This window comes from Saccostrea cucullata, unplaced genomic scaffold (assembly GCF_032062105.1).
Source record: "Saccostrea cucullata isolate Sc308-1 unplaced genomic scaffold, CSIRO_AGI_Scuc_v1 ctg307, whole genome shotgun sequence".
Taxonomy (NCBI): domain Eukaryota; kingdom Metazoa; phylum Mollusca; class Bivalvia; order Ostreida; family Ostreidae; genus Saccostrea; species Saccostrea cuccullata.
This window is the reverse complement of record NW_026931525.1, coordinates 106,880-131,962: the sequence shown is the minus strand read 5'-3', so window position 1 is coordinate 131,962 and position 25,083 is coordinate 106,880. Positions and strand designations below refer to the sequence as shown.

At 33.0% G+C, this 25,083-nt stretch overlaps 1 protein-coding gene across 1 annotated transcript in view; it reads left to right on the top strand.

The window, feature by feature from the left end:
- The window catches only part of LOC134232841 (alkylglycerol monooxygenase-like), a 31,546-nt gene extending 18,503 nt beyond the window's left edge, over positions 1–13,043 (top strand). The window contains exons 4-11 of the mRNA XM_062714814.1: positions 548–651; positions 2,860–2,955; positions 4,772–4,904; positions 5,780–5,859; positions 7,943–8,077; positions 10,396–10,512; positions 10,735–10,817; positions 12,459–13,043. Coding sequence (XP_062570798.1) covers positions 548–651; positions 2,860–2,955; positions 4,772–4,904; positions 5,780–5,859; positions 7,943–8,077; positions 10,396–10,512; positions 10,735–10,817; positions 12,459–12,651 — 941 coding nt within the window. The 3' untranslated portion in view covers positions 12,652–13,043. The remainder of the gene's footprint in view (positions 1–547; positions 652–2,859; positions 2,956–4,771; positions 4,905–5,779; positions 5,860–7,942; positions 8,078–10,395; positions 10,513–10,734; positions 10,818–12,458) is intronic.
- Positions 13,044–25,083: the final 12,040 nt, after the last annotated feature.

Below are 25,083 nucleotides of genomic sequence, written 5' to 3'. Positions count from 1 at the left end.
AGTGAAATAAAAAGTCTCATTGTTTCAAATGAAAACAATCCAGTTAGGGTGTTAAATTCAGAGAAAAATAGGACAAGTCATTCATCAAAGCACAAAAAATGCCCTTCTGCATTAGCTTTAGCCCGTGACATGAGTATTGCCAATTCACCGTTAGTTAATTATAAGTACTGAATACTCAATAAGGGTAAAAATAACTAGAGGTATGTGAACGTTGAAACAATCAATGCCTTATTTAGCCCATGAATATATTGAAATAATCAATTTTAAGAATTTAATATAGCAATTATATTTTAACAAGCTTTAAGTTCTTAATTTTTTATGAATTTAAATGGGAGGAATGTCTTCCGTAAAAGTCTGTAGGGGTGTACATAGGAATAATTAGATTGCATTGGGAAAGATTGCATTAAATGCCAAGTAACATAAAAATTATTTTATAAAAGATGAAATTTCATAAAATTTCAAATCGTTATCTTTAGCTAGAATTCATTCACATATCTCTGCACGCATCAATTCGCCTAGCTTATACTACACTGCCCATTATTTACAGAAGTGAATATAATATGGGCCGCCCACCAAACCCACCACAGCTCCGAGGACTATAACTTCACCACCGCTCTCCGCCAGTCCTGTATACTACGCTATATATCGTGGGTAAGGCTTTCTTGTAAGGCTCAGGTAGACTTAATGTATGAGAATCAAAATTCTCTAAAGGTTTAGTGTAAGTATGCGGAGCATGCACCTGTAGAAACATATTATTAAGCTTTTAGATTTTGCTCATACTGTATGCATATTACATAATTGAAGTAATACCCTTGTTTGTAATATCCTGAATAAAAATAAAGATGTTTGATTTAGAATTAAATAAAATTGAAGCTATTAAAAATATCAGTCATATTTCTCTTTTATAAATTGTTGAGCTTGTTGTGAAATCATTATGGGAAATAAGTTGATTGTTAGAACAAATGTTTGTGATTGTTATATAATTGCTATGGACAGACGTATGGGTCGGTACTAAAACTGATTAAAGATGTTTGGGACTCTGCCGCTGCTACAAGCTGAAGCATGGGTCAATTAAGATAAAAAATGATTTGAATCTGATACCTTGTTTTGGATTGACGTATAATTATAATTACAAATATTATATTTTCATGTAAATAAGTTCAATCTGATTGGTCGAGAAACATTTGTTAAAAAACACTATTACCCGCTGAATAATGAAGCCACGCCCTCCAGCGTAGCAACAGTCAACATTGCTTGACGACGGATGATATTCCAAAAAATAAAGACTGCGCAGAATTTATGCGCGCACGGTTCACTGTTATATATATTTGTATAAAACATTCAGTATAATATAATAAATATTGCATGTACATGTAGTTGAGTGTAACATTGAAAATTTTCACCCCTCGAAAACCATTGTCAACCTCGGCTGCGCGCCTCGGTTGACAATGGTTTTCTTGGGGTGAAAATTTTCATGTTGCACTCAACTATATGCAATATTTATATAATTTTCTACCTTCTCTTAGACCTGGCCATATCACCTTCTGATATCTTTTCTGTAGATTGACATATAGTTATAATTACAAATGTTCTACCTTCCCTTAGCCTTAGTCATGTCACCCTTAAGATTGAAGTGTAGTTATAATTAAGATGTTCTACCTTCCCTTAGCCCTGGTCATGTCACCATCTGATATCTTGCTATAGATTGACGTATAGTTATGATTACATATGTTCTACCTTCCCATAGCCTTGGTCATGTCACCCTTAAGATTGAAGTGTAGTTATGATTACATATGTTCTACCTTCCCATAGCCTTGGTCATGTCACCCTTAAGATTGACGTATAGTTATGATTACATATGTTCTACCTTCCCATAGCCTTGGTCATGTCACCCTTAAGATTGAAGTGTAGTTATGATTACAGATGTTCTACCTTCCCTTAGCCTTGGTCATGTCGCCCTTAAGATTGACGTATAGTTATGATTACAGATGTTCTAGCTTCCCTTAGCCATGGTCATGTCACCCGTAAGATTGACGTATAGTTATGATTACAAATGTTCTACCTTCCCTTAGCCTTGGTCATGTCACCCTTAAGAATTACGTATAGTTATGATTACAGATGTTCTACCTTCCCTTAGCCTTGGTCATGTCACCCTTAAGATTGAAGTATAGTTATGATTACAGATGTTATACCTTCCCTTAGCCTTGGGCATGTCACCCTTAAGACTGACGTATAGTTATGATTACATATGTTCTACCTTCCCATAGCCTTGGTCATGTCACCCTTAAGATTGAAGTATAGTTATGATTACAGATGTCCAAGCTTCCTTTAGCCTTGGTCATGTCACCCTCTGATATCTTGCTATAGATTGAAGTATAGTTATGATTATAGATGTTCTAGCTTCCCTTAGCCTTGGTCATGCCACCCTCTATTATCTTGCTACAGGCACGTAGCATCGATTTTGAAAGTGGGGGGGGGGGGGGGGGCCAGCCAGAGAAAAATTTTTTTTTACTTACCTGAAAAAGAAGTTGACACGCAAAAAAAAAAGGGGGGGAAATTGCCCAAAGTCGAAAATCCTATTTCGTGGGGGGAGGGGGGGGGGTGGGGGGTACAGGCAAACTTTTCTTACTACCAATTCCTTTCAATAGCCATTTTTTAACTTTACAATACTATATTTCCTTCATATTACTTTACTTTTGTATAAAGTGGGGGGGCCAACCAGCCTTTCAGTGAACATTTTCAATAGTAAAAGTATTGTTGGCAAAAAAAGTGGGGGGGGGGGGGGGCAGGGCCTGCCCCCCCCCCCCCCCCGGTTGCTACGTGCCTGTGCTATAGATTGACATATAATTATGATTACAGGTGTTCTACCTTCCCTTGGCCCTAGTCATGCCACCCTCTGTATTCTTGGTTCACTCCCAGTTTAATTTGCTGTACCAGTTCTGGATACACACAGAGGTAAGGAAATTTTTTGTACTTTACTTATATTTTTTCCTTTCAGGAACAGTTGGTCGACGATAATTAAATTTTAAAATGTGTCTCTTTCAGAACTAAATTTAACCATTCTTTCTATTTTAAATATTATGGAAACAAACTATATATACATTATCATCTGGAATGTTTGTATGCGTAAGACTACGAGGACTAAGCTGATTTAAAGCTTTGATTAATTTCCCAAAATCTCCCTTTATAAGTGATAGAATCAATCATCATTAATTCTTTAATCACCATTGACTGATGAAAAATCGATAAGGTTTAGTTTCCTATTCTTTATACAATGAAATATCAAATAATTATTAATTTTTTTTCTTAAATGTCTTTCCAACAACTACTTTTACTAAACGATTGGTCGCTCTGTGATGCAGCGTCTGCTCTAGAGTCGCAGATTAAAGGGTTGATCCTTACATTGCGGGTTCGAATCCCACTTTGGGACGTGGAGTCCGGTCCTTCGGATGAGATTTTATAAACTGTGGTCCCGTGTCGCAGAAGGTGCTGGCACTAAAAAGATCCCTCACTGCTCATTTGCCCTGAGTACCGAATATATGTAAAAATTTTAAGCTCTCCACAGACAAGTGGTGGCGCGGCGTCTCCATATGAGTGAAGAGGGGAAGCGAAACAACAAACAAACAACGAAAACGAAACGACTGTAAACCTGACATCATCTGACATTAAAACAATCACCAAACGTAAATTTCAATTATCACTGGTAACAAAAATTATCATAAAAAGTTAAAACTGAGATCAATAATCATTAAAAAAATGACTATTGATAACTGTAATAACTGATTACAATGATCACTCATAACAATAATCATGGATAAATAGCATAATTGAAACAAAAATCATTGTTCTCATTGATCATTGATTACAATTATCGTTAATAACAATGACCATTGATATATATAATCAAATAAAATACTAAATATTAATATGAATATTCATTGATGATAATTACAATCGAAAACTTTTATCAGTGATAAAAATAACCATTAAAAACATTTGTCATTAATAACAAATAACAGGGATTACACAATAGTCATTTATAATTATCAATATTGATAATAATAACCATTGATAACAATTATATTTTACATTTATATAATTGAGAACATTTTCTATTGATAATAATGGCCTTTGGTACAAATAATTATTGATAGAAAAAACAATGAATAAATACTATAATTTATAACCATAAACATTCATAACAGTAAACCTTGAGCAATTTAATTATTGATAACATTAATCATTGATAAATATAATTACTGACAATAAGAATACAATATTCATTCAAAGAAACCATTGATAACAACAAAAATCATTAATAATAATTGATGAATATAATTATTGAAAAGGTTATAAATCGGAAACAATAATCATTGATTTAATAATAATCACTAATAAATATAATCATTGCTAACAATACACATTAATATGAAAAATATCAATTATAATGATACTTTCATTAAAAATATCAAAAATGTACTGTATCATCCAATGTTAAATCGATCACAAAATTAACTAATTCATTAATCGATTTTCCACATCAATTAAAGCTTCGATCAGAAATCAAATAATCAAAACCTTATCATTAAATATATCTTTAACTATAATAATCATTTTGAACATGTACTATTAATAACAATTTATTTTTGTGTTACTTACATGTTAAAATCTATTATTTATAGAGTATACAGTGTTTAAAGCTACAGAGAAGGTGGAATCTCTCTTGATACCGACAGTTAATGAATTCTTATATAATGGTAATCACTTTCAGACAGTGGACAGTCTTGGGCCGCTGGAGTGGATTCTCAACACGCCGAGCCATCATAGGGTTCACCATGGGAGAAATCGATACTGTATCGATAAAAACTACGGCGGCACTCTCATCATATTTGATCGAATATTTGGTAAGATTCCGATCAGTATTAAAACTAGAAAGTGTATTTGTAGAATAGAAAAACGTATATTATCAGTACATATACATTAAACAACAAACAAACAAACATCTACATAATTATATACTCCAAAATGGTATTTAAAAATGTACAACAGGCTGTAACAATAGTTTTAATGGACTGGTTGTAGGACTAAATAATATTTCAAATATTGATGCAAAATTCACATAGAATTTATTTATTCTAGTGTCAATAAAAATGAGGTGCATTTGATCTGTAATTGATTGCAAATACTTTCATTAAGATATTTGAATAAGGTTAAATTTGAATTTATGGAATAGGCAAGTGAAACCTCCAGGTATGTACTTTAGTGCTCTTGAGTACCATTGAATTTCAACAGAACAAAAATTGCTGAATAAATTTGAAACAGCAATGCCATTATATGCTCAATTTTATTTCTAGATCACAAAGCTGAAATCGATGGTATTATCATTTTCAGGGTGAATAGAAACAAAGTGTTATTGCCTAGAATTGAGGGAAAACAGCTTAAAATTCTTGACGCAAACATAACGCTCAGTCGTTAAGATTTCAATAGGATAACCCGGGCATTGTGATTCCTATCGTATAATTCTAGTGTTTACAACTAAGTTGATCACGAGATAGCTCGACCAAAAACGTTTTATCAGTCTGTTTTACTCTCTTAAATAGAATATATATTTGCTGAAATATGGATTATATCATTAAACCAAACGTAAGTTAATTTGCGTGTGCAGAAAAAATCTACTATTAGGTACACTTCAACCAATATCATTTGCATCTCGCAGGGGTCTTGACTGGAGTCTGTAATATTCAATAATTTGAATCAAAACAATTATCTTTCTATTCAGGAACATTTGCAAAAGAGCAGGAAGAAGTCGTATATGGACTAGTCCACCCTCTTACGTCATGGGACCCCATTAATGCGCAGGTAGGGAACCCAATATACATCAGACAGACATATCTCTTGATGAAGATGGATAAGCTTCCACTGCCTACAATTAAATCTACTTCGGCAAAATAATTGAAAAAATTAATCTGCGAAAAATGGCTTATCTTTCATTGCAGATATTGGGGGTAAATCAACTGACGAGAAATGTATAGTTGTTGTTGTTGTTTGTTTGTTTTTGTTTTTGTTTTTGTTTGTTTGTTTGTTTGTTTTTGTAAAATTGTTTGTTATCAGTTTGATTATGTGATTTAAGGGTTATTTTCAACGATGATAAACGAAAAAACCCAATGGATGACACGTATCATTGATTAAAAAAGAATACACTGACCTGTACACACACAAAAACTTTTTCAGGCTTGCTTTAGATGCAGGATTTAGTCTTGCATTTTCTGCACGAGTGACCAAGTTCAAGATTTTCGATTTTAGTTTAATATGTAAAGTCCATCACAGATCAAATTTGTATTGATGACAAATCTGGCCACGCAAGCTTCCACATTTACTTCGTGCGTTGGATCTCACGCTGCCTAGATGAGTGACCATTTTTAGTACATGTAACTAACAGCCAAAAATTGTATGTATGATGCAACAATGGATGCACACTAATGAACAGATTTGCCTTGTTTGCTTGTTCAGACCTGCTTTTTCCGGATGAGTGATGAATTTAGACACCCCCCTTTTTTTAAAAAAAAAGGGCCCCCCTTTTTTTTAAAAAAAAAGGGGGGATTTCCCAAGAAACTGTAAGTTTAAATTGGGGTGTCACATCTTGTGCCCTGTTCACACGGAGTGTTTAATTCGAATTAAACGTAAGTTTACTGCGAATTAGCTTCGCTTAGCGTTCACACGGAGAATTTAATGCGAATTAGTTTAATTCGAATTAATTTACTGCGCATTAAATTACTTCGCATTAGCTCCGTGTGAACGCTAAGCGAAGCTAATTCGAATTAAATTTTGACGCATGCGTAAGGCCAGAATTAAGTCACAGGACACGTGTTGGTGGTTATATATAGGTATTTGTGCTATATTTGGTTTAAAAATTGAGGGAAAGTATGTTAATCACTAAAATCAATGAATACCTGTAGCCACTACATGATGTATCAAAGGATGGCTCTGCGTACATGACGTGATTTACAAATGACGTCATAATAGACTTACTGACGCCTGACTGTTGAAGAAAAAATTTAATTCGCATTAGTTTACTTCGCATTAGCTGTCGTGTGAACGCAATTTAATTCGCATTAATTTGATTCGCATTAGTTTAGTTCGCATTAATTTACTGCGAATTAAACTCGTCGTGTGAACAGGGCATTGATGTGCAAACTGCCTCATTATCAAATAAGTGTGGACGTTTGTCATCTTTAAAAATTAAACATTCGTTAGATGAGCTCTGTAATCTTTGTTTACCTGTATCTTTATATATACGGAAACGCAAAAGAAACACAAAGCTGAAGATGTCCTAACTTTTTTATTTCAAAGTTATAAACTGTATATAATTTTCCTCTAAAATTAGGGTGTTGCGTTTCTTTTTTGTTTCAGTATATTTCAATACCGTGTCTTTTGTGGATTAGTAGATCTCTCTTTGTATACAGTGTAGATGGAAGGTAAAATAAGCATTTATATTAAAATATATTATTTATACACTGAATTGACGGATTTCCCCGCTATTTTCCGATCATGACAAGGAGCACACAGCGGGTGTGACCGGTCGGCAGGGGATGCTCCCTCCTCCATGGCACATGATCCCAACTCTGACGTTTTGGAGGTCCGTGTTTGCTCGACTCCTATTTTTGTATTGTTTTATGGATTTTTGATCTTGAATACTGTTTATCTCCATTTGTTTCATTTGCAAAATACACGATCTTAGACTTTATATTAACAAACTATTCACAGTTATCAATCTAAGGATATATTACAAGTCTGAAATCACTGTGTCTATACTTCTGATTTTAAGTTTTGATATTAAAACATTCAGTCGAGATGATTGTATTTTGTAACACATGTTTACATCTCATTCTTATTTGGGAATTTTTGAAGAATGAAGTCAAAATAGTATTTTTTCTTAATTCAGATCTGTCATCTTAAATATATGTGGAGTGTATTCAAAGAAACAGAGGGTTTTGCAAACAAGCTGGCAGTAATTTGGAAAGGACCTGGTTGGGCCCCGGGCAAACCTCGAACAGGCCTAATCGAAGATATACCAGATGCAAGTTGTACTTATTTTTACACTCAATATAGGCTTCTTTATAGATGAATAAAAGGTAGTTTCTTCGATTAGGTATTTCAATTTGTAATATCCACGATGTATTTTCTATTCATTGCAATTTCTCAATTTTTACATGGTAACTTTATGACGAAATTGATTTAGATAGGAATAGTTGACTTGATATAAACCACATTCTATCAAGAGAATTTGGGAGTGTTCACATGCTATACACTGTAAGCGAACCATGATCTTTCGGGTTTATCAATAAACCTTTTTCGAATCCCTCGGGCAGTTTTCGTGAGGAGTAATGGCCAATTTAATATTTTTGCTTTTGATATTTTATATTACGTCCTGGCAAATTCAAATCAATGCAACAAATATGATTAACAAGAATAAAATCATCGGAAATAAACCCGAGACCGTTTCATTTCGTCTGGAATTCTTTCTTCATTCATTTCCACTTTGATGTAAAGAAAATGTATACATGTACTATGAAATGCAAACAAATATGTTTAAATATTTATATTATATATATCATTGCCATTTCATTTGTATATGTGATCAAGACACATGCAGTTTAGTTTTATTGACTACTAGTATTGATAAAAATTCTCTAGTCTAGACAAAAAAAATCTTCATCTATAAGGATTTTTCTATTTACCAATACTCAAAATGAAAATGATGTCAGAGACCATTTTAGCATTAAGTTTTTTTCCCCAAATTTTACAACAAGAAAGTTATTCATTATTTCACTTATGATATTGTCATTGTTACTAGAAAAGGAAACGTCTTTGAAATTCTCATTAAACAAATATGGAATGATTCCAATTTAAAATAATCAGGAAAAACATGCAGCAAAATATACTTCGTAATGATTTTTTTTCTTCGGATTTTTATTTTCTTTGCAGGTGTTTTTATCGTAACTGTTGAACTAAATATGACAAACTAGATGACTTCAGCTTATCCATCGTTAACTTTCCTTGTTTATGATGGATGTAAAATTCCGTTATCAAATCTTCAATGTTAAATGTATAACGAATTGAAAAATAATGCTCGCCACTAGCACTTCATTATTATACCCCCCGGAAACGAAGTTTGGGGGGGGGTATATAGGAATCACCTTGTCCGTCTGTCTGTCTGTCTAGCTGTCTGTCTGTCCGTCTGTTCGTCTGTCCGTCTGTCTGTGCAATCGTTCCGGTCCATATCTTTCTTACAGAGGGACATTAGAATCTACTACTCCACATTAAGATTGCTCATAACCTAAGGGTGTGTCATGACCTTGACCCAAGGTCATTTGGGGAAGTTCACTGGAAGAAAAATTTCATAATTCGTGTCCGGTCCATATCTTTCTTATGGATAAACTTGGTAGGTTCTCATTTCACACAAAGATTGCCCATGACCCAAGGGTGTGTCATGACCTTGACCCAAGGTCATTTGGGGAAGTTCAAGGTCACTGGGAGAAAAATTTCAAAATTCATGTTTGACACATATCTTTTATGGATAAGCTTGGTAGGTTCTCATTTCACACAAAGATTGCCCATGACCCAAGGGTGTGTCATGACCTTGACCCAAGGTCATTTGGGGAAGTTCAAGGTCACTGGAAGAAAAATTTCATTATTCGTGTCCGGTCTATATCTTTCTTATGGATAAATTTGGTAGGCTTTCATTTCACATAAAGATTGCCCATGACCCAAGGGTGTGTCATGACCTTGACCCAAGGTCATTTGGGGAAGTTCAAGGTCACTGGTAGAAAAATTTAATAATTCGTGTCCGGTCCATATCTTTCTTAAGGATAAACTTGGTAGGTTTTCATTTCATAAAAAGATTACCCATGACCCAAGGGTGTGTCATGACCTTGACCCAAGGTCATGTGGGGAAGTTCAAGGTCACTGGAAGAAAAATTTAATAATTCGTGTCCGGTCCATATCTTTCTTATTGATAAACTTGGTAGGTTCTTATTTCACTCAAAGATTGCCCATGACCCAAGGGTGTGTCATGACCTTGACCCAAGGTCATTTGGGGAAGTTCAAGGTCACTGGAAGAAAAATTTTATAATTCGTGTTTGATACATATCTTTATTATACAAAAACTTACTTCTGAAAAACCCAGCGGGGGGTATTTTGTCCCGATTGGACAGTTCTAGTTTGAAACTGTTTCATTCACGATAAAAATAGTGAAAGTCCAAAGCCAAAATAAATTCCCCAAACTAGCTAATGTTGGGGTTCTTGAGAAGCTTCCAGTTGATGTTATTCAGTAATGTCCTTCATTATGCTAAAATGCTAGGTTTGACTTTTTTGAAATGAATAATTTTTTAATAGATCCATGCTCCCCAGGAGAAATTTGACAGACAATTGCCATTATGGACAAATCTGTACATCTGGATACATATGCCACTTTTGATCGTTTTCTATGGTGTCCTCGCCACATATAAAACGGTAAAAGTTGTTTGTTTGTTCAAATTACATTTTATGATACTTGAAAATGGAATAAAATATCGTTTTAATGGATAACTTTTTTATGATTCTATATACATGTATAATTAACAAAATTGCATATACATGTAATGATTTTGATAATTTTATAGTTTCTTTTTATTTTGATAGATTCTTTTTAAAGTGACGACATTGTACCGGTATATGTTATGTTTTATTCTCTAGGAATTTTCTCCGTATCTCACCTTGACAGGTGTTGTATTTATTATTTTCACCTTGTCCACGTTTGGTGCCCTTTATGACAACAGGTAGGTTTATATAAATGTTGTTATTTTCCCATGATTTCTTCTTGTGCGATACAAGTAATATATCATGATATTTTTATTCAATTATCTTATCGATACTTGCACAAAGAGGGGCTGAGAAAAAGTAGCTTAGAAGATTGTTATTATTTTTGCTTTCAAGATCTTAAAGATACAATTAAAATTGGCAAGTTTATTTTTAGGAATGCAAGTCACCAGTACCATTAAATTCATTGACTTTACATTTTTTATCAAGGTGAATTTAATTTTTTTTAGTACATTCTAACCAGTGTACGAAACTCGGAAAAAAATCAGGTGGACCAGCAGGGCTGACTACTCAAAAAGTCTGTCAGCCCTGCTGAAAATTTGCAAGCCCGCATAATAAAATTCAATATTAAGGGTATGCACACTCAGACTTGTACATTACATCCACTTGAATTTAATTCATACACAGTAATTACCAAGATTAAAATTGTATTCATTCAGCCATTGTAAACTTCATTATAAAGTTATAGGAAAAATGAAAATCAATACACTATAATCACTAATTATTTGCTAATCTGAAATACATGTCCTATGTTGTAGGGTTTTTTTCTTCTTCTATAATTTTTACATTTGAAATACATGCATTGATAGATAGCATAGACCCATGTATAGTCATGATAATATTTAATAATATCAACGTTTATACATGTAGGTATATTCACATGTATATTATATTTGTTTGATTTTAATTGAAATCGAAAAGAAAAAAATGCAATTAATCTTTTCAGTACTTAAGAGCAATTTTTAACACTTAAAATTATAATTAATTTATAATAAAAATTTGAAAAGGCTCAAATATTGTGATATGATTTAATATAACGTAAGTTTTTTTTTATTTAAAACAAAAATCAGTTTAAAACAACCACTGAATAAAATCATAGCATGTTACCCGTAGATGAAAGTTCATATAGTACACTAGCTTTGTCTTTATACAATTATGGACTGTTTAGAAGGGAGACATCACCAATTTTCAGGTCTGAGTAGGGTTGTCACCCTCGGGCGCAAGGGCCCTCGGGTGACAACCCTACTCAGACTTGATAATTGGTGATGTCTCCCTTCTAAACAGTCCATAATAGTTTTATTATCCTGAAGAATATACAATTATCAATTAGATAGAGTAGAAAATAGTAATCAAACCTCTTGTTTTCTTCTACTCTGCTCCGATTCCATACTTTCAAAATATGTCAACAGACAACTTTGACGTCATCGTTGGAATTTATTGTTACCGATCCCGCATATTTAGCAATTGTACTTATAAATAGGAGTTATCTCGCTTAAATCACTATAGTTTCATTCAAAGGGCGACAAACACTTGTAACCCTGCATGCCTGTTTATGCTATTTCATTGCCATCTGAAGGGAAATAACAGTTGTCACCCTGCGCGTGAGGGAGACATCACGAGTTGTCTCCCTGCACGTGACCTGCTCTAAACCAATCAGATTGACTGTCTAATTCTGAAGGATAATAACAGAAGATGTTTTCATTTTGTGTTTATGAGTTGTAGGGAGGCTTATTTACTTCCTTGTTAAAATCATTAGGCCACAAATTATCTATAAAAGATTGCGTTGTCATAAGTTGTCCAATTATACTTTTATATTCCAGACCCCGAGCTTCCCTTCAGGAGCTTCTTCGCTGCGTTGTCTTTCTATTGGTTGTAAAGGGTGTTGCTGCGCCTTCTTTTCTGTCATCCTCACCTGGACTTTCCCTTCTTCTGATTTACTTAATGTCCTTGTTTATATGGTTGTTTGTCTGTGTGAGGCAAACGTCGGTCACAATTAAAGCCAAGTCGTCCTAGAGGTGCGACCAACAAGACTCGATAACCGACTGTGATATATTAACCATCGGTTTGTTAAATTTCCATCACAGTACAATTTAAACATATGTTTGTATAAAACATTTACAATTTTAGTTTGTGGGCCTGAAAAAAGCTTTGCCCAAAATGAAATCATTCTACAGTATACCGAGATGTACAGAGGAAAGCGACCTGTTTCACCATAGACCATGTACGATGGCGTAGAACTTTTCAAATTAAATACATGCTTTAAAAACTTCAAGTGTAAACGTTCTACAATATCAAGGTTTTCGTAGCCCCATACTTCAGAGCCATATAGTAAGACTGGTACTACAACTCTATCAAAAAGATCAAATTGACAGTCAACTGGTAATTTGAATTGTCTAATTTTTCTTATAATTCCATACATCGCTTTTTGAGCTTGTTCATATAAGTGTCCTTTTGTTTTACAAAAGGAACCAGAGCGTGATTTATTTAAATTCTTTAACGTTTTCAATAACTAAGTTGTCGTAATAAAATTTTCTTTTTACCATTGGACCCTTTGAAAATACCATGATCTTCGTTTTTTCGACATTAACTTTCAACTTCCATTGCAAACAATATTTTTGAAATTCGTTAATTGCATGTTGTAATTCATCGGCTGATTCAGCCATAATAACAGTGTCATCTGCATATAAAAGTACTAACAGTTTAAAATACATTAGTAATTCATTCTCAATAGTGCTTGAAATACTTTGCAAGCCTACAACATTCTTGTTAAGTAGAAAATCTTCAAGATCATTAATATACATGGAAAATAGAAATGGCGAGAGGTTTTCTCCCTGTCTTACTCCTACATTGCAGCTAAAAAATTCTGTGGACATGTCATTCATTTTCACCATAGACTTAATACCTTTATACATATTTTGAATATATTGAAAACATTTGCCTTTTATTCCATTAATTTGTAACTTGGTCCAAAGACCATTAAAAGGTCTTTTTTTTTTTTTTAAATTTGTTTGCTTACCTCGAACAACTTTCAAGTTTTCCAACTCAAAATGGAAAAATTAAAATTCAGGAAGATTTTTTTCAAGTTGTTCCGAAATTTCTTACCCCATTAAAACTTACATTAAAAATACCATCTTCTATAATTTTGTAAATTGCTCATTTATGTCGAATATTCCTGACAATTTTTTTCTTTTTGCCTACCCACCTACCTTTTTTTTCTGTTGAGTCGAGAGAGGGCAAGTAAACATTGTTTAAAGATGACCTGAATAGACAAGCAAGTTGTACAATGTGCTTATGTTATGCATACCTCGTTTGTTTTAATTATATACATTTTATTTAAACGATTAAAGATACTATTACTTAGAGAAGTTAATTTGGTCATTGAACGTGCTGTGCATGTGTGTATATAATTTACTGATTCTATTGATTAAGTTTAATCCACTTTTTTTAGTTAAAGGGTTTGAGCTGAATATTTGACTTTAACACTTGAATTTTTTAATTGACTAAATTCTTATATTTTATGTACTTTTATCAATTAGATATGATCTTAGTATATAACAATGAATATAAATCAACTATATCATACGAAACTAACTTTTTAATAACTTCAACACATAGAGTATATCAAGGAATATTTTCTTAAATACCGAAAACAATGACTCCGCATTGCATTGGTTTGTTTCTACTTTTCAATTCCGCTTTGTCTAATTTTCGACGTTGATTAATACCATTTCATGCCTTAAACGGAGAAATGCACTGCATCTTTTCCTGTACAATAAATCAACAATATTTTGGTCCATTTTATCTGATAATTGACTGCTGTATGCACATTAATTTCCATTTTATAGAAATAATTAAATGAAGAAGCCATATAACAAATATTAACTGTTACAGCCGTTTTACAAAGGAGTAAAACACGGCAGTGTTAGAGCATGCTTTCAAGTCAAGGAGTAAGGAGACGATCCTTACCTCGCGGGTTGAAATCACATTGCTGGACGCTGAGACCGGTCCTTCGTATGTGACCGGATAATTGGATACCCTAGTCGCAGAAGGTATTGACACGAAAAAGATCCTTAACTGACTGTAACTGAATTGCATATTTTCATGTATGCATACGACGTTTTTTTCAGAAATGTTTTCTCTAAACATCGACCGATCATTGACTGCGTTTGCTTTAACTGGTGCTAGACAAAGATAAAGAATAATGTATCTTAGATAAACGAAAAGACTAAATACTTCACAGATTATACAAACATCTTTTTATAAAAAAGATTTTCAATTGAAAGGAAGGTTCAAACTTCCTTTTGGTTTGAATTTTAGCAAAGAATTTATTAAATCCTCCCCCAAAACCCCACAAAATCGTAAAAACTCTACTTTGGAAAACATTTCATTAATAATGATGCAGTGATCTTCTGTGAATTGGTTTATTTTGTTTTTCAACTTTTAAAGAGGTTTAAGGAATGTTGGTTGAAACTTTTTTTCCTTTTTGAGTAAAAGTCAGGTTTGAATTGAAATCGGTGTCAATTTAGCCTTTCATAAGAACATAACAATTTGAATAGTTAATTGTTTTGCAGAAGATAACATTTGAATACAGATAGGAATGCCTAGTCACGCCCGTCAAGGCCCATTTGATAAAGTGTATGTTAATATATCACACTGTGACATGTCGCCCCGCCATTAAATCTCCAAAGACGAACGGAATGACGGGAAATTACGGAAGACCGGATATTGGCGTGAAGAAAAGTCAGGGGAGGAAATGGACTTTATGAAGACTTTATTTGCATGCATTAATGCTGTAAATTTAGTTACATAAATAAGGAATGGCCTGCTATTACTTTTATGATCTGTGCAAGTAATCAAAGGTTGATTGTATTGTAAATTGGTCGTTGGACTGCCAGTACAGCCAAGAAATAATCTCCTTACAAATTGAAACGAAATAACAATTTGCTTACTCTTTTTCTTGTTAGAAGTGATTTAAACAGCACATTTTCGTTGGAAATATCGCGAAAAAGTTTGATATTTATTGGAAGAATGTCAAACATTCATGATTCAAGCACACATAATCACTAAACAATTAAAAAAAACCATAATCTTTTAAATAGAGGGTTTTTCGTATTATTTATCTGAAGAGATCTAAGTTTTCAAAATTCAAGCTGTACATGCATCTCATCCTAAAATGTTTGACAATATTTTGAATATTTTTCAAGTAAATACTTACTAAAAATTAATCATTTTTTTTCTAATAGACAAAGAGTTTAACAAGGAAAGTAAAATGTTTATACGATTAAAATAAGAATATTTGGTTGAAAAGAAGGGAGGGATTTACATCCTCCCTATTTTCTGTATATAGTATATGCCGTAGTTTTATTATAAATTATCAATGAGATTCGGTTTTTCTTGGAAATTCCTGCATTTAAATGAATGTATCAAAATGTTAAAGATCCCCCGGAAATATGAAATAGGTATGAAAACTTATCAGACGTTGTTTTTCGTTTGTATTTTGAATAGTCATATTCTTGACACTAACAGTCTTTGAATAGCAAGGGATCCTTTTCATGCCATCTCGTAGTGCGACACGGGACATCGGTTTATACGGCTTCATGGGAAGGACCGGTTCACGTACAACAGTGGGATTCGAACCCGCGACGTTAGGATTAAGTCCTTACTCCGAGACCGCTGTACATGTAACATCTACGCGGGCAACTATTTATTACGTTGCTCACTTATTTAGACAAGCAAATTACACTGGACTTAGGCATTGAATTTATTGACAATTCAAATTACTTCAATGCCCAAGATTTATAAAATGTGTGTCATTAATATTTTATCCTGTTTCGAATTCCCTCTCGTGCATTTTGATGTAGAATGTTACTGCACCTTATTAGTTCAGAGTGTCATTACAAATTAAGGCTTTGCAAAAATCACCACCAAACAAGGAAAAATGAATTAAATGCTGCTTGAAACATTTTTAAGGTGAAATAAGGACGAACTTTAGGAAAATGGCGATTTTGAATCATAGCAAACAATGATTACTCTCAAAAATCTTAATAACCCCCCCCCCCCCCCCGAAAGAAACATGCCCCCCTATCGGAAAAATTTTATCCATTTTAATATCAACTTTGAAGTACTGATGTGTAAAATCAGATTGTTTTAAAACATTTTTTTTTCAGTTCATATTTTTTTTTCATTTCTGAATTATTGAAGGCCACAAAGGGATACATGGTCTTCATCATTAACGTGAGTTTGAATTTTGTTCATTTGACCTAATTTTCAAAAATATTAGTTTTCCTTTCAAAACTTTTGATTGAAAAGTGATAGGGCTTTAATATTTGACAAGATATATCTGAGCATGCTATGATTTCTGACCTTTTGACCTTCATGATTGACCTAAATTTAAAAATAAGAACTCAATCTCGGTGATAACTTCTGAATGACATATAATAGGGCTTTCATATTTGACACAATATGTCATAAAAATGACCCATAAAGACACCGGAAGCGGGGAACCATAATTCTTTGAATTTGCTTGTTAAATATGCTGACTTAGTAAAATGATATAGAAAACGTGCAATATATGAGTTGTTTTAGATTTTGAAATACACTTTCTTTTTCGCCTCTGAAATTCATATTGAGGTCTAAGGTTTCTTTAGCCTCTATGTATTGAAATGCCCTTTTACATTTTATTGTCTTACATTTAATCCTTTAAATTGTTAGATTATCACAGAAATCTTGCTGATAAAAACAAAATTAAATCTCTTGTTTGCCAGATCAGAGCTCCTGAAAGCAATCTTATGTGACAAGAAGCATATAATTGAAAAAAAAAACAAGATTAAACACAATAGTACTACATACTGATATTAAAACGATGGTTGATTTTCTTACTGACAGTAACTATGAAGTTTTGGGAGACGAGTTTTTTCCATTAATCTGTTGAAATTCTCAAGGGTCCCAATTGTTTCTTCCCATTAGAGTTTTTGTATCTATACGAAGCAGAATTAATTCAAAAAATTCCACATGAAAAGAAAAAGTCTCTTGCTGTGGCCTTCAGTTTGAAATTAAGATATGTTGACGACGTTGTATTAATGATAATGGCAACATTCAGTTTCATTCCGATGTTGGTTCGATACTCCCAATTATCTCGAAAGAAAAGACACAAGATAGTCTGACGAATCTGTTTCATATAAGATATTTACTAGAAAAGGACTCTGATGGCAAACTGACAAGAACACTTGATGGTAAACATAATAACTTTTCTATCGTCAACTTCTCTTATTTATGGACTTTGCGAGTACAACTGACTTTTACAGTTGAGGTTTCTTTGACATTTAAACCTGCATCATGTACGGAGGTACAGAATTGATAATAGATAATAATAAATAAGAAAACCTTTCTAGTCATAGGTATGGTGTTAGTAGCACTAAGATGTGAAGACAGGGAGTTGAGTGTAGAGTGGTTGTCGTTTTCGTCAAGGACGACTTATATGTGCATTGAAAAAAGCAGTTTATTTTTCGTTGAATTAAATTTTGGGCTATATATCGTATTTATATTGTAAAAGAGCTTCCGTACATTGTCCTTGTGTAAAAGTGAGCCAACAATGTAAAGTCAGCGCTCCTCGCAAAAGTCCTATTGAAGGGATGTCAAAATATTTATTGTCCTCCCGATTTCTTGTTTAAATTATACGAACGATAGTCGAATTCAAATATTCGTTTCAGAAAATAACATTTTATTTCTAACTTCACTGGTATATGACGTATATACCGGTATATAACTCCAAACCCATTTTGCTTATTCACATTAAAAAGAAACAATGAAAAATAACGCAACATAACGTGTGACAGTAATAATTGTAGAATTCTAATTCTCAAGAATGTTTGATTTCCCTTCAATCAAAATCTGTACGTTTTTTATATAGCAAGCATGAAAAATTTCCAGCGATTGTTTTTTTTTTTTTACAATAAAGTTTAGAGGGGTGTAATCTCACACTATCCACACTTCAGGTGTCTGTAAAATTGTTAAACAGTTAAATATGCTATAATGCAATTGATTATTGAATGTTCCGGCTATAACAGTTAAAAATGTAAGCGAACTGGTTTTATAACATTATCGACGTGTCTGAACATTTTCACATCGGTGGTTTGCTTCTTGCATTTGAGCAATCTAAAAGTAGTAAAAGGTAATTGGTAAAGGCATAAGATCAAATCTGATTAAATAATAAACAACCTAGGTAATTGGTGGAAAATATGGAGATAACAAACATTATTCAAGCTCCAAAGTCCATTAAACAATACCAATGTGTAGCAGAGCAAACACGGACCCTTAACAACCACAGGTGGATACTTTATTTAAGGTAGAACCTATGTCAGAAAAGTCTTTGTCACAAGATTTTCAAACTTTTCAAAATGATAAATTAGTACTTGCTTAACAATTAAAATAAAAGCTCATGATATGTATCCTTATTTTTAAATGTAGCACAGCCTGTGAAACTTGGAATGGTAATTAATTACTGCGACTACATATTTTCATTTTTTTAGGGGTACTTGTCAAGAAGAGACTATGAAAAATCACAAAAATACTTCTTCAAACATAGTCGTTTATAGAGTTTATTAACTGAACAATATTAAGCAATATTTTTAGCTCACCTGAGCCGAAGGCTCAAGTGAGCTTTTCTGATCACATTTTGTCCGTCGTCCGTCCGTCCGTCTGTCCGTCTGTAAACTTTTCACATTTTCGACGTCTTCTCAAGAACCACTGGGCCAATTTTGACCAAACTTGGTACAAAGCATCCTTGGGTGAAGGGAAATTTAAATTGTTAAAATGAAGGGACATATCCCCTCGCAAGGGGAGATAATCAAGAAAAGAGAAAAATAGGGTTGGGTCATTAAAAAATCTTCTTCTCAAGAACCACTGGGCCAGTAAAGCTGAAACTTATGTGGAAGCATCCTGGGGTAGTGTAGATTCTAAATTGTTCAAATCATGACCCCCAGGGGAAGGGCGGGGCCACAATGGGGAATCAAAGTTTTATATAGAAATATATAGGAAAAATCTTTGAAAATCTTCTTCTCAAGAACCACTGGGCCAGAAAAGCTGAAACTTATGTGGAAGCATCCTGGTATAGCGTAGATTCTAAATTGTTCACATCATGACCCCCGGGAGAAGGGCAGGGCCACAATGGGGAATCCAAGTTTTACATAGAAATATATAGGAAAAATCTTTGAAAATCTTCTTCTCAGGAACCACTGGGCCAGAAAAGCTGAAACTTATGTGGAAGCATCCTGGTATAGCGTAGATTTTAAATTGTTCAAATCATGACCCCCGGGGGAAGGGTGGGGCCACAATGGGGAATCAAAGTTTTATATAGAAATATATAGGAAAAATCTTTGAAAATCTTCTTCTCAAGAACCACTGGGTCAGAAAAGCTGAAACTTATGTGGAAGCATCCTGGTGTAGTGTAGATTCTAAATTTTAGGAATCATGACCCCCGGGGGAAGGGCGGGGCCACAATGGGGTATCAAAGTTTTACATAGAAATATATAGGAAAAATCTTTGAAAATCTTCTTCTCAAGAACCACTGGGCCAGAAAAGCTGAAACTTATGTGGAAGCATCCTGGTATAATGTAGATTCTAAATCGTTCAAATAATGACCCCCGGGGGAAGGGCGGGGCCACAATGGAGAATCAAAGTTTTATATAGAAATATATTGGAAAAATCTTTGAAAATCTTCTTCTCAAGAACCACTGGGCCAGAAAAAGTGAAGCTTATGTGGAAGCATTCTGGGGTAGTGTAAATTCTAAATTGTAGGAATCATGACCCCCGGGGGAAGGGCGGGGCCACAATGGGGTATCAAAGTTTTACATAGAAATATATAGAAAAAATCTTTGAAAATCTTCTTCTCAAGAACCACTGGGCCAGAAAAGCTGAAACTTATGTGGAAGCATCCTGGTATAATGTAGATTCTAAATCGTTCAAATAATGACCCCCGGGGGAAGGGCGGGGCCACAATGGGGAATCAAAGTTTTATATAGAAATATATTGGAAAAATCTTTGAAAATCTTCTTCTCAAGAACCACTGGGCCAGAAAAAGTGAAGCTTATGTGGAAGCATTCTGGGGTAGTGTAAATTCTAAATTGTAGGAATCATGACCCCCGGGGGAAAAGCCATTATAGGGGAATCAAAGTTTTACATAGAAATATATAGAAAAAATCTTTGAAAATCTTCTTCTCAGGAACCACTGGGCCAAAAAAGCTGAAACATATGTGCCCATGGAAGGATCATGGGGTAGTGTAGATTTCAAAATGTCTAAATTATGATCAGTGGGGTAAGGTGGGGATGCATTATGTATAACAAGGGGGAAATCTGGTAAAGAACAGAATGGTCAAAGCTTCTCAGGTGAGCGATGTGGCCCATGCCCCTCTTGTTCAAGAATATTTTTTTTATTCAATTCACATAAAAGATAAGTCCACATTTAAAAAAATAATACGCAAATGAACTCTGTTTTTAGTCAATTTTCCACCCAACATTTGTAAATATTTTTCAGAAGTCTTTGTCACAATGTTTTCAATCTTTAATATAATTAAGAACATACCCAAATGATTACAAAAAGTGATTAAAAAATATACCTTTCGCCGTCAACTAATGAGAAATAGGTTATTTACCGATACTAATATTCTTGACCTTTTTGCACTTACACGGGAATCAATTATTAAATGACTGTTTGGGGTTACATGTACTTTCAGATTAAAAAATCTTAACATTTATCAAAAACTGTACTTTTTTATTTAAAAATATCATATTTGATAGAAAAATTGTAATCAAACACGAACCATTCAAAATATACATGAATAAGTAACAAATGATTAAGAGAAGGAATGCACACCATTTCATGATATATATCACAAAATGTACACACAATCTACAACACGTACATCCTTGACTTAGACACATATCATCAGGATTTTATACTATTTAGTTGGCAACTGAAGATTTTTTTTAATGATTTTTGCAATCCTTCAAAATAATTAATTATTCACATTATCACAATACGTTACATACACATTGTAATTTCATTGCAGGAGATAGTATTGGATTTGTCAACTTTATTAATGTAAAAATCTACTGATCAAGTAAATGAAAGGTGCCTACATGTTTCTCTAATTCAAGAAATATATTGTCATTAAGCTTTATAACCAAAAATAAAAAAATTGAGTTAACATTATTTAGGCATGATTTTAAATTGAATTCTGTGAATTTCAAAATGCCTTATTTTATTGAAGCTGTAAAGTACGGGAAAAGTGACACTGAATTAATTATGACGTCATAATGGATCTAGCACAAGCTAAAGACAATCACTAGTTTTCTCGGCCGTCCGGGTCGAATTGTACCCGCCCATTTCATTGTCTATCATTAAATGTTTTTTTATTGTAACAGATAGAAATGACTTAAGCTGCATATTTCAAATCTTGCCAGTTAATGTTCCGCGGTCTTAATTAGTGCCCATGAAATACCTAGTAATGCACATGAGTCTTTTTCAAAGAATTGTAAAAATTCATGGTCCATTGGGTTGGGAAGGATAGTGTTACGATGAAGCTGAATCGAATTTACATACGATATATCCCGTTGAGCTTGTGATAAAAAATACAACAAGTCTGACACATCTTTTTCATATTTGGATAATTTACTCAAAAAAGACCTGAATGGTAATCTAGCAACAAAACTGTATGATAAACGTGATTAAAGTTTTCAATCGTCAACATTCCTTACTTGTGCAGCAATATACCTCCAACATCTGCATACGGGTTTTACCTCTCTCAGTGTATTCGATACGCAAGAGCATGCTCTATGTCTAATATCAGCAGTCTCGTTTAAGTCATCATTTCAAAAGTTTTTGGTCGATACAATGAACTTTTCAGCAACTGCAATTTATCATTGCAACAAATGCTGACTGACGTTTTTCATATTAATTGTCAGGCTATTATTTACACACTGGATTGTCAACGGATTTTTCTGTCATTCCCGATCATGACAAGAAGCACAAAAGGTGTTTGACCGGTCGGCAGGAAATGCTCAATCCTCCATGGCACCTGATCCAATTTCTGTTGTTTTTGGAGGTCCATATTTATTAAGCTCCTATTTTGTATTGTTACATGGGCTTTTGAGCTTGAACACTGTTCGTTATCTCCATATATTTTATTCCAATCTAGAGTGAAAAAAATTATACTTGGAGAAATGACTTCCCTTTGCTATTCAACTGCTGTTAATAAATAATTCCTGATATTCATGCTAGCATTTTTATGATATAAAAAATGTTCATAGTTTTTAAGGATCACTAAGACCTACGAATTATAAATAAGTAAAACAAACAGCCAAAATACGTTATCTTTATCAAGTAATAGACGCTCAAGACAAAGACAAGATGTATTGAGATTGGTTACTACATGTACTTAAGTCTTTTGTTTCCTTACTGTACATAGTGAAAACAGAAAGCAAACATATCTCCATCCTTTAAGATTAATCATGGAGAACTATACAAATTATTTTGCTTCTGATTACCTCTTTCTATTGCACTTTGTTAACCTAGCTTTATCGATCAGTTTATTTTGTTTTATTTTATACTTCTATGGATCCTTTACAGTGTTTTATTATACTCAGGTGACCGTTAAGACCCTTAATGGAAATTAAAACATTTAGAAGCAATAGTCGATGTATATTTGTAAGAAATTCAAGATTAGCTTCTTTTGTGATTAAGAATATTACAGATAGTAACCGAGTTGATTCATTTGTTGGCCTATTGAAGTCTCAGGAACAAACGGGTCGTTAAAGGGCATTCCTCTGCATATTATCTCCTTGTTATTGTCAAGATGCTTCCTTTTCTAATCTTTGAGACTAAGTAGTCTTTTTGACGTAATATTTCAACACTTGACTACAATATTTGACAACAAAAATAAACGGTGCACGACTACTGGGCAACTAAAGAACAACAACTAAACTAAAGAACAACTAATAGCTTAAGAATCTTTATCTAGAGGTACATCTTAATTAAATCCAAAACAGAATATTCAATTTTTGCTACAGTAAATAACGTATTCAAATTATTGTATACATCGAATTTCATTTCCCTGCGTCGTATAAGTACATTTTATTTACCTGCGTCGTATAAGTAACTTATTTATATTTAAAAAGAAATACTAGTTGTACATTCATTCATACATCACATCAATTTTTTTTATCATGTAGATGTAATTAAAAAAGTTTATAAAGCCCAAATTCCAAAAAAAAAAAAAAAAAAGAAATATATTTTAGGGTTAAGCCCCTAGGTAAATCAAAGAATCAAAGCATTTACTATAGTTAACTAAAGTAAACTACAATAAGCTATAATAGTTAACTACAGAAAATTTGTTTTAGCGTGTTTTGTTTATAATGAAGGTATTTTCTTTATATCATTGTTAATATTAAAATAAACTTTTCTTTAATTTATATATTATTTCATCGAACATTTAAAAGTGTATAGAAGAGGATTTCTAAACGGTATTGAATTTGAATTCCACTAAAATTTTAAAAGACTTTCACATGCGTCATATTAGTTGTTTCCAACTGGAACTTAAAGATAGTGACTTAGATACATCGGATCTTTGCCACTAATGAGCAAAAGCATGTCATAGCAAAGTTTTCCTCTTACAATAAATGTCAGGTAACTTAATAAAATTCTTATGTCTCATTACTTTGAGATTGAAATTTAGAGGGCCAAAATTTAAATATAATTTATGTCATGTTCGTTAAAAACAGTGAATATCTCTTTTTTTAAACTGATATTTCAACAATTTTGTTTAAAGTCATCTCATAAATTTTGTGGTCGATCAATATATTGGCCTTGTCACCATACACAGCCTATCAAGTCGCCAATCAAACATTTTACATTGAGTATTAAACATTTTATCTTATATCATTTTACACTGTTTTTTAATCAGGAGCCTTTTTACGGAAAATAATGTAGGAACTGCAACAACTTTATAATTTGAATGCTAGCAGATAATAACAATTTAAGCAGTCTTGGACCAGAAATGCTTAAGAGTTCCTACTATTTCGTTCTTTCTTTTTTTCTCCTAGTTTGGGTTATATTTTTATATTTCAATTTGATTAAAAATGGTAAGAATTTGGAAAATGATACAGGGATTCTATTAAAAATGAAGAATATGGAGTTAACGAACAATATTGAAGATCAAAAGTCTATAAAACAATTTTAAAAAATAGGAGCATAGCAAACACGGACCTCCGAAAAATCAGTAGTAAAATATGTATAATAAGTTGATAGTTATATCTGAATTAAACTTATTACTTACATGATCTAATATTTATATTTATTATATATGGGTTATAAAATCAGATGAAAAAATTGCTACAATTTAACTTTTTGGTATTATAAAATATTGATATATCATACAGCATGATGGGATT